The following is a 13,332-nucleotide window of genomic DNA, read 5'->3' on the forward strand; positions in this document are numbered from 1 at the left end:
CACCCCCACACCTCTCTCCCCCCTCCCAACCCTTTTTTCCCCCACCCCTCCGCCCTCTCCCCCCTCCTCTCTCTCCCCCCCCTCTCACCCCTCCACCCACGCCTCTCTCTACCCCCACCCCTCTCTCTCCCCGCTGTCACCCCCCCCACCCACGCCTCTCTCTACCCCCACCCCTCTCTCTCCCCCCCAACCCCCTCTCTCCCCACCCCACCCCTTTCTCCCCCCTCCACCCCTCTTTCTCCCCCCTCCACCCCTTTCTCTCTCCCCTCCACCCCCTCTCCCCCACCCCTCTCTCACCCACCCTCCCATCCCCCTCTCCCGCCTCCCCACCCTCCACTCCCCCTCCCTCTCCCCGCTGCCCCCTCCCTCCCCTCGCCCCCTCCCTCTCCCCCTACCCCCTCCCTCTCCCCCCTGCCCCCCACCCTCTTCCCCTGCCCCCTCCCCCTCTCTCCGCCCTCCTCCCCTCCTCCTCTCACCCGTCTATCCCCACCTACCCCTCCCTCCCCCTTCCCACCCCTCTCCCCCCCCTTCCCACCCCTCTCCCCCCCCGCGCCCCTCGACCCCTCTCTTCCACTCCCCTCCCTCTATTCCTCCACCCGTCTCCCCCCTCCCCCACATTCTCTCCACCCCTCCTATCTTACACCACCTTCCCCTCACCCCTCCCCTCTCTTCCCCCCACCCCCCCTCTCCCCCACCCCTCTCTCACCCCTCCCCCCCACCCTCTCCCACCTCCCCCCTCACTCTCCCTCCCCCTCTCTTGCCCCCTCCCCCTCCCCACCCACCCCCCTCTCTCCCCCCCACACCCCTCTCTCTACCACCCACACCCCTCACTCTCCCCCCACCCCCTCTCACTGCCCCTCCCACCCCTCTCTCCCCCTCCAACCTCTCTCTCACTGCTCCTCCACCACTCTCTCTCACCCCCCCTCTCTCTCACAAGTCTCCCATCCCTCCCCCCCACCCTCTCCCACCTTCCCCCCACTCTCCCTGCCCCCTCACTCCCCCTCCCCCCCACATTCTCCAACCCTCCCCCACCTTCTCCCCCCTCCTCTCCCCCACACTCTCCAACCCCTCCCCCACCTTCTCCCCCCTCCTCTCCCCCACACTCTCCAACCCTTCCCCCACCTTCTCCCCCCTCCTCTCCCCCACACTCTCCAACCCTTCCCCCACATTCTCCCCCCTCCTCTCTCTCTCCCCTCTCATCCCCCCACCCACGCCTCTCTCTACCCCCACCCCTCTCACTCCCACCCAACCCCCTCTCTCCCCCCAGACCCACCCCCTCTCTCCACCTTCTCTCCCCTTCCCACACCACTCTCATACCCCCCCACCGCTCTCATATCCCCCCACCGCTCTCATACCCCCCACCCCTCTCATAACACCCACCCCTCTCTTACCCTCCCTCCCACAGCTCTCACCCCTCCTTCCCACCCTTTCTCACCACTCCCTCCCCCCCATGCCCCCTCCCCTATTCCCACTCCCCCCTCCCCTCCCCTCCCCCACCCCTACTCCCCCCTCCCCTCCCCCACCCCTACTCCCCCCTCCCCCCACACCCTCCACCCTACCTCCTCCTCCCCCCTTTCCCCATCCCCTCCCCCTTTCCCCATCCCCTTTCCCCGTCCCCTCTCCCCATCCCCCGTCCCCTCTCCCCATCCCCCGTCCCCTTTCCCCCATCCCCTCCCCCCATCCCCTCCCCCTTTCCCCCATCCCCTCCCCCCTTTCCCCCATCCCCTCCCCCTTTCCCCCAAACCCTCCCCCCTTTCCCCTTCCCCCCATCCCCTCCCCCCTTTCCCCCATCCCCTCCCCCCTTTCCCCATCCCCCCATCCCCTCCCCACTTTCCCCATCCCCCCATCCCCTCCCCACTTTCCCCATCCCCCCATCCCCTCCCTCCCTTTCCCCATCCCCCCTTTCCCCATCCCCCCCATCCCCCCTTTCCCCATCCCCCCCATCCCCCCTTTCCCCATCCCCCCATCCCCCCCTTTCCCCATCCCCCCATCCCCTCCCCCTTCTTTCCCCTCCCCCCATCCCCTCCCCCTCCTTTCCCCCTCCCCTCTTTCCCCATCCCCTCCCCTCCCCCCACCTTTCCCCATCCTCACCCTCCCCCCCACCTCCCCACCTTGGGTGATTGGATCAGAAACAGGAAGTGTGTCAGTGGGTGACGGGGACCCTGCCGCTTTCTCACATCCGCCGGTTTCGGCCTCTCAGATGGATTGGGACCGGGAGTTGGAAGGTGGCGATACTGGGCCGGGCTGTGATCCGGGCCCAGGCCGAGAGCTCGACATGAGCGAGGCGAACGGGAGCGAGTGGGGAAAGCGTCGGCGGGAGGAGGCTCTGGGATTCAGGCCGCAGAAGGAGATCTTGTACAACCAGCTACTGCCGTATTCGGAGCGTCTGGATCAGGAGTCCAACTACATGCTGGGCCAGGTTAAAAGCAACCTGAGCCGGGCCGTGCAGCTCCGGGAGCTGTGGCCTGGAGTTTTATTCTGGACCAGAAAACTGTCAACGTGAGTGAGAGCTTGTGCGGGGCGGGGCGGCATTAACTTTCTCCCCGAGTCCGGATCCGGCTCCACATTCCCCCTGAGATAGTTAATCCTTTCCGTGTTGGTAAAGGTCTCGGCCTAGTCAGGGCCACCTATCCCTCTGTCGGCCCTAAACCTGATGGTGATAAAAACTGACGTTTAAAAATAGAAATAAATCTCTCGGGAACCAACGTACTCTTTGTTACGGCCTCACGAACCTTATCAAGGGGGGAGGAAGGATGAAAAATAATGCTTGTTGAAAACTCGTTTTGTCTTCGACCTTTCACCAAGTTGAAATGTTGAATTGCCCGATGTTTGAGGGGCAGCTGACTATGACACGACACTTTTCCCTGTTGACAAAGTTTGATCTGTCGATAAGGAAGGGAGGCACTGAAGTGCTGATGTTATATAAACCGTTATTTTGATTAAAATTCATTGCCAGTTTGGTTTTTAGTTCTCTTCCCACCCCGTTCCCATGTTGATAGGTTTTGTGGACAATTTATTTCCTAAAAAAAAATATATATAATTGGCAGGTTTTACCCTTGGTGTTGAGTCATGGCCTTGTGTTCGCACTTGAAGTTCTTTCAAATAAAAAATCTTTTTGGAGTATATCGGATTATGATTGAAAATGACACTTAGAAGTTTTGTAGTTGCAAAGGAATATTTTGATACTTTAACAGATAATATATTAGGAAAAATCCCTATTTATCAGGAATCTATTTGAGAGCAATAGCATTGGATACCAACAAATGATTAAACTTTTGAATGTGTTCCTGGTTCTCTTGCCTTTTAATAAAAATGTAATCAGCATTTAAGAAATATCTGTCTCGTAGGCCTCTTTGGTCAAATATATTTATGATATTTGGAGTGGATCTTGTGCTCCTGTTGGCAACTATCTTAAGAGCTACATGGTAGCTTCCTGAGAATTGATTGTTTTTTGCCCATCTGGCTGGGAAATGGCATCTTAGTATTGGGTAAATATTGGTTTCTATTGGAAATGTGGAAGACGATGATCTAAAGAGTGTTAAAAGCAATTTACTAAATGTGATAATCTCACATCTGTTTTATTTGCTCTGCAAACGTTCAGAGGAATGTTTGTAAGAAGATTTTTTTAACATTTGATAGCCCAATTTTGTTCAAAGACCTCATTGTACATTACTAATTTTAATTTTTGCTTTGATTATTTCATTTGAAAACAAAATTGGTTTTGTTGCAGCACCCTTTAAATGTTGCAATATTATTTGATTCTCTGCCAGCAAAATGTTATTTTGAATTAACATTGAAATAAGATATGATACAGCATGCATTTGTTCAAAATGTTCTGATGGAATTATTTTTATGATTACACAAGGTCAGCTTGTTTACTCCCCCATAAAAAGATTCTGTAGCACAATTTGAAGAACAAAGTTTTCCTGGTCAACGGTTGCCTCTCAACCAACAGCACCAAAACAATGTTTGCTGTTTTGGGGATTTGGCTGTGTGTAAAGTTTTTTTGTGTTTGCCTAAATAAAACGACTGCACACTACAAATGATAAGGCATTATTATATAAATGCATGTTTTTAATTCTTTCCCCTGTTTACCCTCTTCCCTCCCAAATTCTAATTAAGTTGTAAAAATAGGATTTTAAACCGAGGATTTAACCGCTAAAGATTTTAAATTAAACTTGCTCGCTGGTTGATGTAAGGAATAAGCTGTTGACTTGTGAATTGTTTCTAGAAGTTATTGCAAATTATCATTCATGCTTTGTGTTCATCTGAACTTTTTGATGTGTTGCTATCTTGGATATTTTGCTGTGTTATTGCTTATTAGTGGAAAAATGATTTTTGTAATTTCTACTGGATTCCCCCTTGTGTTAATTATGTAATGAATATTTGGGAATGGTTTATGCTTCAGTATGGATAAATATAGGTTGTGTTCCTTTCTTATCCACGTTAAGCATCTCCATTGGTGAGGCTGACATGTTTTCTTGAGCTGTTACGTCAGATCATATAACATTTGAAGTTTTTTCAAATGAAAACGTTAGTTCAAGTGATTATCGTAAAAATCAGTTGATGCATTGTGATGTCACTGTCATTGTGATATGTCAGTGGAAACGATACTTATTTCTGCTTGTATTTCAAAACATTTCTCTACCTAGACCTGCAATTCTTAAGGGTTTTTCAGGCTTGAGTGCAATGTTATGGAGAATCTTCCGTCTTAAATCAGATTGTAATATTTCTCAGCACAAAAATTGATTGTTTACTCACACTATAACTGTATTTGAGTTTGTTTTTCTAAATTATTTCAAAACAACATTGGAACTTAACTTTTTCTGAGGCTACCAATCTTGCACCAAGTCCTGTTCATGTATCATTTAACCCTTGCCTTCAGGAGCTGCATTAACTCCTGGTTTTCCAATGCCTCAAATTAAAAATTCTAATCGTCATGTTGATTCCATCATTTATTGGGCTTCACTCTGTAATCTCTTCCATCCCTGCAATCCCTCTTCATCACTCTGACACCAACCACTTGTGTAGCCTCCTCTCCCTTTGCCCATGACTTCAGCCACCTAGGCCCCTTGTTCTGAATTTTGCTCCTTAAACCATTTGGCCTCTTCACCTTCCTCTTCTCCTTTAAGATCCTTTTTAAAACCCATCTCTTGAACCAAGAGTTTGTCCATTCCTCCTAATACCACCTTGGTTTAGCTGTGCCCCAGCCCCCCCTACTTTTTGGTTACACCTTAAAAGTGTATTGGTATGTTCTTCCATATTAATGGTGCTGTATAAATGCAAGTTGTACCATTTAAAAGAAAAACTACTTTTAGCTTCAGAGATGTTACAAGGAGAAACAAAAGGGATGATTAAGACACAATTGCCAAGAGTGGGAAGCAGACAAAGGATGATTATTGTTCCTGTGTTTTATTTTATTTTTACTGAGAATTCACAAACAGCTACTCCAGATAAGAGATGGGTTTTTGATATAAAACTCAGTGTTTCTTTCCCCCGTCCACATGATTTTGCTTTTCTAAATGGTTTGGGAAAAAATTGAAGGTGAGATTTGCAAACCTTTTTTAAGTAAAACTCATTGCAGGAAAAGCAGCGCTTTAATTTTTACTTTAGAGGGCAGCCTCTCTTACTTTATAGTGATAGTTAAAAGTCATGGAGATTTATTTATGTAACTTTTTTTTTTGTTTTTTCATAGGTGTTTCTGGCAAGGCTAGCATTTGTTTCCTATCCCTAATCGCCCTTGAGGGGGTGGTACTGAGCAGCCTTCTTGAACTGCTACAGTCCATCTGTTATCTGTTTGGTAAAGCTGAGTGGCTTGCCTGGCCATTTCAGAGGCACTTGAGAGTCAGCCCCATTGCTCTGGGTCTGGAGTTACGTGTAAGTCAAATCAGGTCAGGACAGTAGATTTCCTTCCCTGAAGGACATTGATGACCCAGATGGGTTTTTCCAACAATCAGTGACAGATTCATGGCACTATTGTTAAGACTAACTTTCAATTCCAGATTTATTAATTTGAAATTTCAAATTCCAACAGTTTTTGTGGTGGAATTTGAACTGGTGTCCTGAGAAAATTAGCCTGGGCCTCTGGATTACTTGTCCAGTGACATCACCGCTACTCCACTGACTTCCCTATAATTTGCTAACTCAATTTATTGAACAGTTAATAAGGAAAACATTTCTTTGAAAATAATATCAAAAAACATTCAGTTCACTGTATCTGGGCAGACAGTTAAGTAACTGCTTTTGATATATCTTTGGAGATTTGCACCTCTATCTCACACTTCACCCTCTTGCAATACTGTAATCTTTGATTTGAGTTATTTACAGATCTAGTACATATGAAGAATAGTGGTACTTTTTAATGTTATGTACATCACAAATATTGAGTGCTTTCCAATGATATGTGAGAATGAAGCAAGAGTTGGAGATAAATTGATACAGAAATGTCGATGAAAGGAAGTGTGAGAAGACAGTGGAGACACACACAGAAGGAACATAAAAGGGGACAAGCTGAACAAATAAACTATTAGAGGAAGGAGTAATTGATTTAAAAAAACTAAGGCCCATGAGTAATGCCTGAAAAGACATTAAACTGAGGTCTCCTCTACCCTTTTAGGTGGATTAAGTTACTGCACTTCCAACAAATAATTCTGTGAATGAGAAGTTCTTTGGGATACCCAAAAGATGGCAAAGTATTGTATAAATGAAAGTTTTTTTTCTTCAGGTTGCTTTGGATTTCAGTTGGTCTAGGAAGTTAGGCTGTGTAAAGTATTCAATACAACAAAGAGTACTGGCAAAGGGCTTCTGAGGTGACCTCAAAAGTCATTTTGGTACTGCTTTTGTTCCCTTGACAATTCTGTGAATGTGAAAAATTCATACTAGATACTAATCTTGAGACTTCACTAATAATAGACTGAACAACATATAGTATTCATCCTTGATAGTAATGTGCTGTGGGACATGTTCTATCAAATGAATATGAACATAGTAATTCATGAGTGCCTTTATTTTTGAGTTGTACATCAATATGACTGGTGTATTTCCCATTTACCAGCCAGCCTGTATTGGTGTTTGAAAGAGCTGTCCAATTAGTCGTCCTCCTTTTATATTTTCCCAGTAGCCCTGAAAATGTTTCTGTTTTAAATATCTTTGAATATGTATCATTCAAAAAATAAGGTGCATTTTGTTGATTCTGTTAACATTCCTTGTCAGGGACATCTGTTGAGATGCAACAATTGGAATTAATATCCCCGAGCTAGGCAGTGGGAAAGTAGAGTTTTTAGAAGTCTCCTGAAAGAAACGGAAACACGTGTAGTCTAGTACTGATGCCATTTGCATTTATATCACACACCCATCAGCAAAAATACATCTTAAGGTACCATGAATAAAACTACCTTTTATATATACATATTTTACAGATAACATACTCTATAATGGCAAAAAGTAATGATGCATGAAACTTGAGCTTTGAGTGCACTATTTGATTTTATCTCAGTAGCGCCTTGTTATTATAATCCTTGTATATGTTGTCAATGGTATTACATTTTTCCATTCAACAATATTGTTATTTACTATATTGCATGAATGATATTCTCCTAAAAAATCAGTGCACTAAGTTGCAGCATATATATAAATTTGGTGCTTTGTTTTATATCTCCATTCTTCCACCATATTACACTATCAAATGTGTTATAGTTGTTGTAATGTTATAGATGCGCAACAGCGGTCTGGGGATTAAAAATAATGGGATTAGCTTAAACCAGCTGTATCACTGTCTTGGTGGCCATTTCTATTAATCAGATATTACTCCACTGCAGTTAAACATTCAGTTTACATTTGTCGATGCTTTGAAGTGTGAGCTGTAGTACAAGTGCGCACTGCATTTTTGCACCACCTTTCGTATGCTTACCAATGCCTGAATTTGCTTCCAAATATTCCTCTCTTCTGTTGGTCTTCTGCTTTCACAGCTAGCATATGCGACATAGGGATGGATTTAGACTCCTTTTTGTCATTGATTTTGTTTTTCTCTATATCAGTTTTGTGTGTTTTTTTGTCTTGTGACTATAGCACTGTTGAGGAAATTTTTGGGGGGGAAAAATTACTTTATTCATAAAATATTTGAAAGAACATTACAGAACATTTCAAAATTGCCATCACAAAAAGTGCAATAATATTCAACTTTTCCACATAGATCATGAGGTGCTTCAATACAATCAATGAACAGACATTTCAGTATGGTCATTACAGTCAGACAGTGCAATGGTATTCAAGTTATTCAGTTTATCAACATAGATCATGTTGCACCCTGGGGTGCTTCGATATAATTGTGATACATTTAGTATTTACTGCATACATTCCTTGTGAGTCATACAGCCCGAGGGGTCTACCTTCAGGGCCTGCAGCGACACCTTTACGCCGAGCCCCCTCTGAGATGGTGTGTCCTGGCAACGTATTTCTTCCTCCAGGTGCACGGCCTAAATTATGACTTGCAGCTCCTGTTTGTAGACAGGTAGCGCCTTTGTGGCTCCTTGCAGGCATTGCCTGTCTTTTATCAGGGCTGAATCAAAGTCTGGAACATAGTGGCCTCGCGATGCAGCTCTTCGCTGTGAGGAGTAGTGGCTATCGCTTGAGAGCCACTGCTCAGGAATCTGCCCCTCCGCCTTTTTCAGTGGCTGGCGGAGAGGAGGGCTGTGGCTGCTGGGGTGATCAGGATCAGGGATATGCTGGGTGGCGGAGGAGTGGGCTGGATTCCACCACAGGAGTTGGTGCATTGCACGTTGGTGGATGTTTGGCTCGCGGCCAATGTCATTCAAGATCTTAGGATGGTCGTGCTAGGCCTCGACATCATTCTGGGTGTCAAGGTGGCGCAAGTGCTCAGTGGTCTTCCATCCAAGCGTACCCCTGTTCGGATGGAATTCCACATTGGCCCCAAGCCCCGAACTCTCCCTCGGGAGTCAGTGCCCTGCAACCTGAGTCGCCTCGCGGAAATGCCCTCGGTGGCCTTTAGCATGGTGTGGATGGGTTTCCTGTATGCACACCCTTCACTTCCTTGCCCTCACCTGCCACCCGGACATGCCCTGGCGTGCCTTGTTGCCATCCAACGGCGGACGTCCCCACAGGGGTGCCCTCCCACTTTCCATTGGGGACCTGGGGTGGAAGGTGTTGCACGCAGCAGTACCATACAACTGTAGGTTGTGTCAGTTCACGGACTCCCAAGATATCTGCGTCTTTTGCGACCTTGTGGAGTCTGTGGACCATGTATATGTTAATTGTTGTAGGCTGCGTCCCCTTTTCAGTTTCTTGAAAAACTTTTTACTGTTTTTTTTTGCACTTCAGTCCCATGTTCCTGATCTACAGGCACCCAGTGCGGAGAGGGGACAGGAGGGAGGAGATCCTCCTCGTGAACCTGCTCCTGGGCCTGGCCAATTTGGCCATTAACAGGTCCAAGCAGCGGGCGATCGCGGGACTCGCCCGACCCGACTATATGCCCCTCTTCTGCAGTTATGTTCGCGGCCGGTGCCTCTGAAGAGGGAGCACGCAGTGTCTGTTGGCACTGTCGAGGCCTTCTGTGCTCGGTGGGCACCATGGGGACTGCAGTGCTTTATAGACCCCTTTAATTACATTTCTATTTGATGTTGATAAGTTTCTTTTTCATTTTGTCTTTTGTTTTTGCAGTTTCCCTTTAAGGGCTGCTTTTACTTTGTCCCTGATTTTGTTAATTTAGTTTAAATGTTTTGACTCAAAAGAGTTACAATTCCCAGCCCCTCGGTGCGCTATGGCAGAAAGGTCTTAGACCTTTCCCCTTTGTGCCTTTGTGGCGCTTGCCCCAAGCTTTAGTGTGTCCCTCAGCACATAGTCCAGGACTTTGAAACGTGCCAGTCTGCAACACTCGGTCGGGGACAAGTCTTTGCACTGGAAGACCAACAGGTTTCGGGCAGACCAAGAGAATCTTTCACCGAGTTGATGATCCTCCAGCTGCAGATGATGTTTGTCTCAGCGTGTCTCTGGGAACAGCCCGTGGAGCATGGAGTCCTGTGTCACAAAACTGCTTGGAATGAGCCTTGACAAAATCCACTACATCTCTCTCCAACCTTCTTTGCAAAGGTACATTCCACAAGGAGGTGAACAATGGTCTCTTCCCCACCACAGCCACCTCGAGGGCAACGTGCGGAGATGGTGAGGCTCCTGGTATGTAGGAAGGATCTGAAGGAGAGGGCCTTTCTCTCCTCCAGCCAAGCTACATCTGGGGTGCTTATTGGAAAGTTCTGTCGATGAGGCATTCTGCCAAATGACTTTGACAGTCTGCTCGGGGAACCATCCGACAGGATCCACCATCCCCTTTTCCCGCAGGGCCTCTAGGATATGACCTGCTGACCCCTGCCTAATGGACTTGTGGTCAAAGGTGCTTCCCTGCCTAAATTTTTCCAAAAGGGACAGGTAGTATGGCACGGTCCAACTACTTGGAGCGTTCCACGGCAGCATAGCCAGACCCATTCTTTGCAACACTGGGGACAGGTAGAACCTCAGCACGTAGTGACACTTGGTGTTTGCATACCAAGGGTCTACATACAGCTTGATGCAGCCACACACAAAGGTGGCCGTCAGGATGAGGGCGATGTTGGGCAGGTTTTTTCCCCCTTTATCTAGAGGTTTGTACATCGTGTCCCTGCGAACACGGTCCATTTTCAACCTCCAGATAAAGTGAAAGATGGCTCGGATGATCGCCACCAAGCAGGAGCGAGGAATGGGCTAGACCTGCGCCATATACAGCAACACCGCGAGTGCCTCACACCTGATGACCAGGTTATTAACCTGCAGTGGAAAGGGAGTATCACTCCCACATGCCCAGTTTTCTTTTCAACATAGCCACACGCTCCTTCCAGTTTCTAACGTGCACCCTGGTCCCTCCGTACCATAATCCCAGCACCTTCAGGTCGTCTGACCTGACGGTGAAGGGGACAAAGGATCGGTCAACTCAGTTCCCAAAGAACATGGCCTCGCTTTTGCCACGATTTACTTTGGCTCCTGAGGCCAATTCGAACTGGTCATATATGTTGATCAGTCTGCGTACTGACAGTGGATCTGAGCAGAAAATGGTGACATTTTCCAGTATAGGGAGGCTTTAACCTGAGTGCCTCCACTGTCTGGGATTGTCACTCCTCTTATGTCCAGATCCTTCCTGATGGACTTAGCAAAGGGTTCTGTGCAACGCACAAACAAGACAGGGGAGAGAGGGCAGCCTTGTTTGACTCCAGATTTAATTGGAAAGCTTTCTGATTCTCACCCACTGATTGAAACAGCGCTACTGATGTTTGTGTAGAGCAGTTGGATCCAGTTGCAGATTCCCTCCCTAAACCCCATTTTGGAGAGCACATCCACCATGTAGGTGTGTGATACTCTGTTAAAGGCTTTCTCCTGGTCCAGGCTGATGAGGCAGGTGTCCACTCCCCTGTCACGTACATAGGCAATCGTATCCCTGAGTAATGCGAGGCTGTCAGAGATCTTCCTGCCAGGTACAGTGTAGGTCTGATCAGGCTGGATCACCAACTCTAGAGCAGACCTGACCCAATTGGCGATGACCTTGGACAGAATCTTATAGTCCACATTCAACAGTATGTTGGGTCGTCAATTTCTAATTTCCTCTCATTCCTCCTTCTGCTTGTAGATGAGGGTGCTGATACCTTTCCTCATGGATTCTGAAATGCTGTTGGCCAGAGGCATATTCTCATACACTTCTAGCAGGTCTGGGCCTATCCAGTCCCACAGAGCCGAATATAACTCAGGCTGGTAGCCGTTGCTTCAGAGTGTTTTACTCTTGTCAAAGGACTCGGGCCTTAGTCAGTTCGTCAGGAGTTAGCGGTTTGTCCAGACTTTCCCGTGTACTGTGATCTTAAGAACTCTGTGATAGAGGAGAGGAAGGACTGGGAGGCCGTGCTGTCTGTGGGCTTCATGTCTTACAATCCAGCGTAAAAGGATTTGCTGACCCTCAAAATGTCAGACTGCGTTGACTTTACTGAGCCATCTTCTTCCTTCAGGTTGCTGACCACAGAGCTCTCTCTGTACCTTTTGGAAGAAAAAATGTGAGCATGCCTCATTCTGTTCCACTGAGTGGACTCTGGACCGGAAGATGATCTTGGAGGCCTCCGAGGCAAAGGGCAAGGCTTGCTGGCTCTTCATCTCTTGGAGTTCCTCCTCATCACGACCCCCCATTGACTACAGCTGGAGCAGGCTCTGCATGTTTTTCTGGAGTCAGGATATTTCCTTTGTTCCTTTCTAGCTTTCTGGATACCTTTTGAGGATGAAAAACTTCTTGATGTTTTTCTTGATTACTTCCCAACAGTGTGTCAGGGACTCAAAGAGGGCTTTCACGGATCTCCAACCTTTGTAATCCCTCTTGAGTTCAATGTTCTCTGGGGTCAGCAGTTGCACGTTCAGCTTCCATGTCCCCCTGGTAACCCTCTGGTCTTCCTGTAAGCGACAGTCAGCCAGTAGGCTAGAGAAGAACATCAGCATGACATCGGTGGATCTGACTGTGAACGCACAGGACACGAACAGGAAGTCTGTCCTGGAAAGGCTGGACCCATCTGGCCTTGGCCAGGTGTATCTATGCTGTGCTCCATTTGCAGTGTTGCTGAAGATGTCGTGCAGCTTGGCAACCTTTACTGTTTCCTTCAGAAGTCTGGATGTGGCGTCCAGTCTGCTGTCGGCCCTGCCAGATTGTCCAGCTGCATCGATGATGCAGTTGAAGTCATCACCTAGAATAACCGGCCTGGAAGTCGCCAGCAGCAGTGGGAGCTGCTGAAGGACCGTCAGCCACTCGTTGCCTTGAGCCAGGGCATACACATTAATTAACCGGAGTAGAGCATTCTTGTATATTACGTCTGCTGTGAGGAGGCGCCCGCCCACCACCTCCTTAACTTCGGAAATGGTGAAGGTTTCCTCCCCGCAGCAGAATACCCAGGCCGTCGGAATGTGGGTCGTTTCCTCCCTACCAGATCGATGGCCTATGGGGTCACCATTGTGACCATTGCCTATGGGAGCTGAGGTGACATATCGCACACTCCTGCAGAAACAGCAGGTCAGCTTTGACCTTGGCAAGATAATCGAAGGTTGCAACACATCACGTAGTAGATTTAACACAATGCACATTAATGGATACAATCTTTATCCCCATTTTTAAAGCATTTTGTCACTTACCAGACCTATTGCCTTTGAGAGTTCCAGTCCTTTTGTCTGCTCCTGCCTACCCATAATATTTACAAATTGTCTCGCTTTGGATGGGCTGAGGAAACCATTCTGAACCGCCCCATTGGAGATGTTCCATTCAGGTGG

At 47.7% G+C, this 13,332-nt stretch overlaps 1 protein-coding gene across 4 annotated transcripts in view; it reads left to right on the plus strand.

Annotated features, from left to right (window-relative positions):
* The first annotated feature begins 2,160 nt into the window (after window positions 1-2,160).
* The window catches only part of LOC121269894 (proteasome activator complex subunit 4-like), a 193,605-nt gene continuing 182,433 nt past the window's right edge, over window positions 2,161-13,332 (plus strand). For all 4 annotated transcript variants that reach the window (XR_005941442.1, XM_041174993.1, XM_041175001.1 and 1 more), the window contains exon 1: window positions 2,161-2,499. Coding sequence is in view for 3 of the 4 variants with exons in the window: in XM_041174993.1 (XP_041030927.1) it covers window positions 2,201-2,499 (299 nt within the window). In the remaining variant the exon portion in view is untranslated. The remainder of the gene's footprint in view (window positions 2,500-13,332) is intronic.

The sequence above is a fragment of the Carcharodon carcharias genome, chromosome 2 (assembly GCF_017639515.1).
Source record: "Carcharodon carcharias isolate sCarCar2 chromosome 2, sCarCar2.pri, whole genome shotgun sequence".
NCBI lineage: Eukaryota > Metazoa > Chordata > Chondrichthyes > Lamniformes > Lamnidae > Carcharodon > Carcharodon carcharias.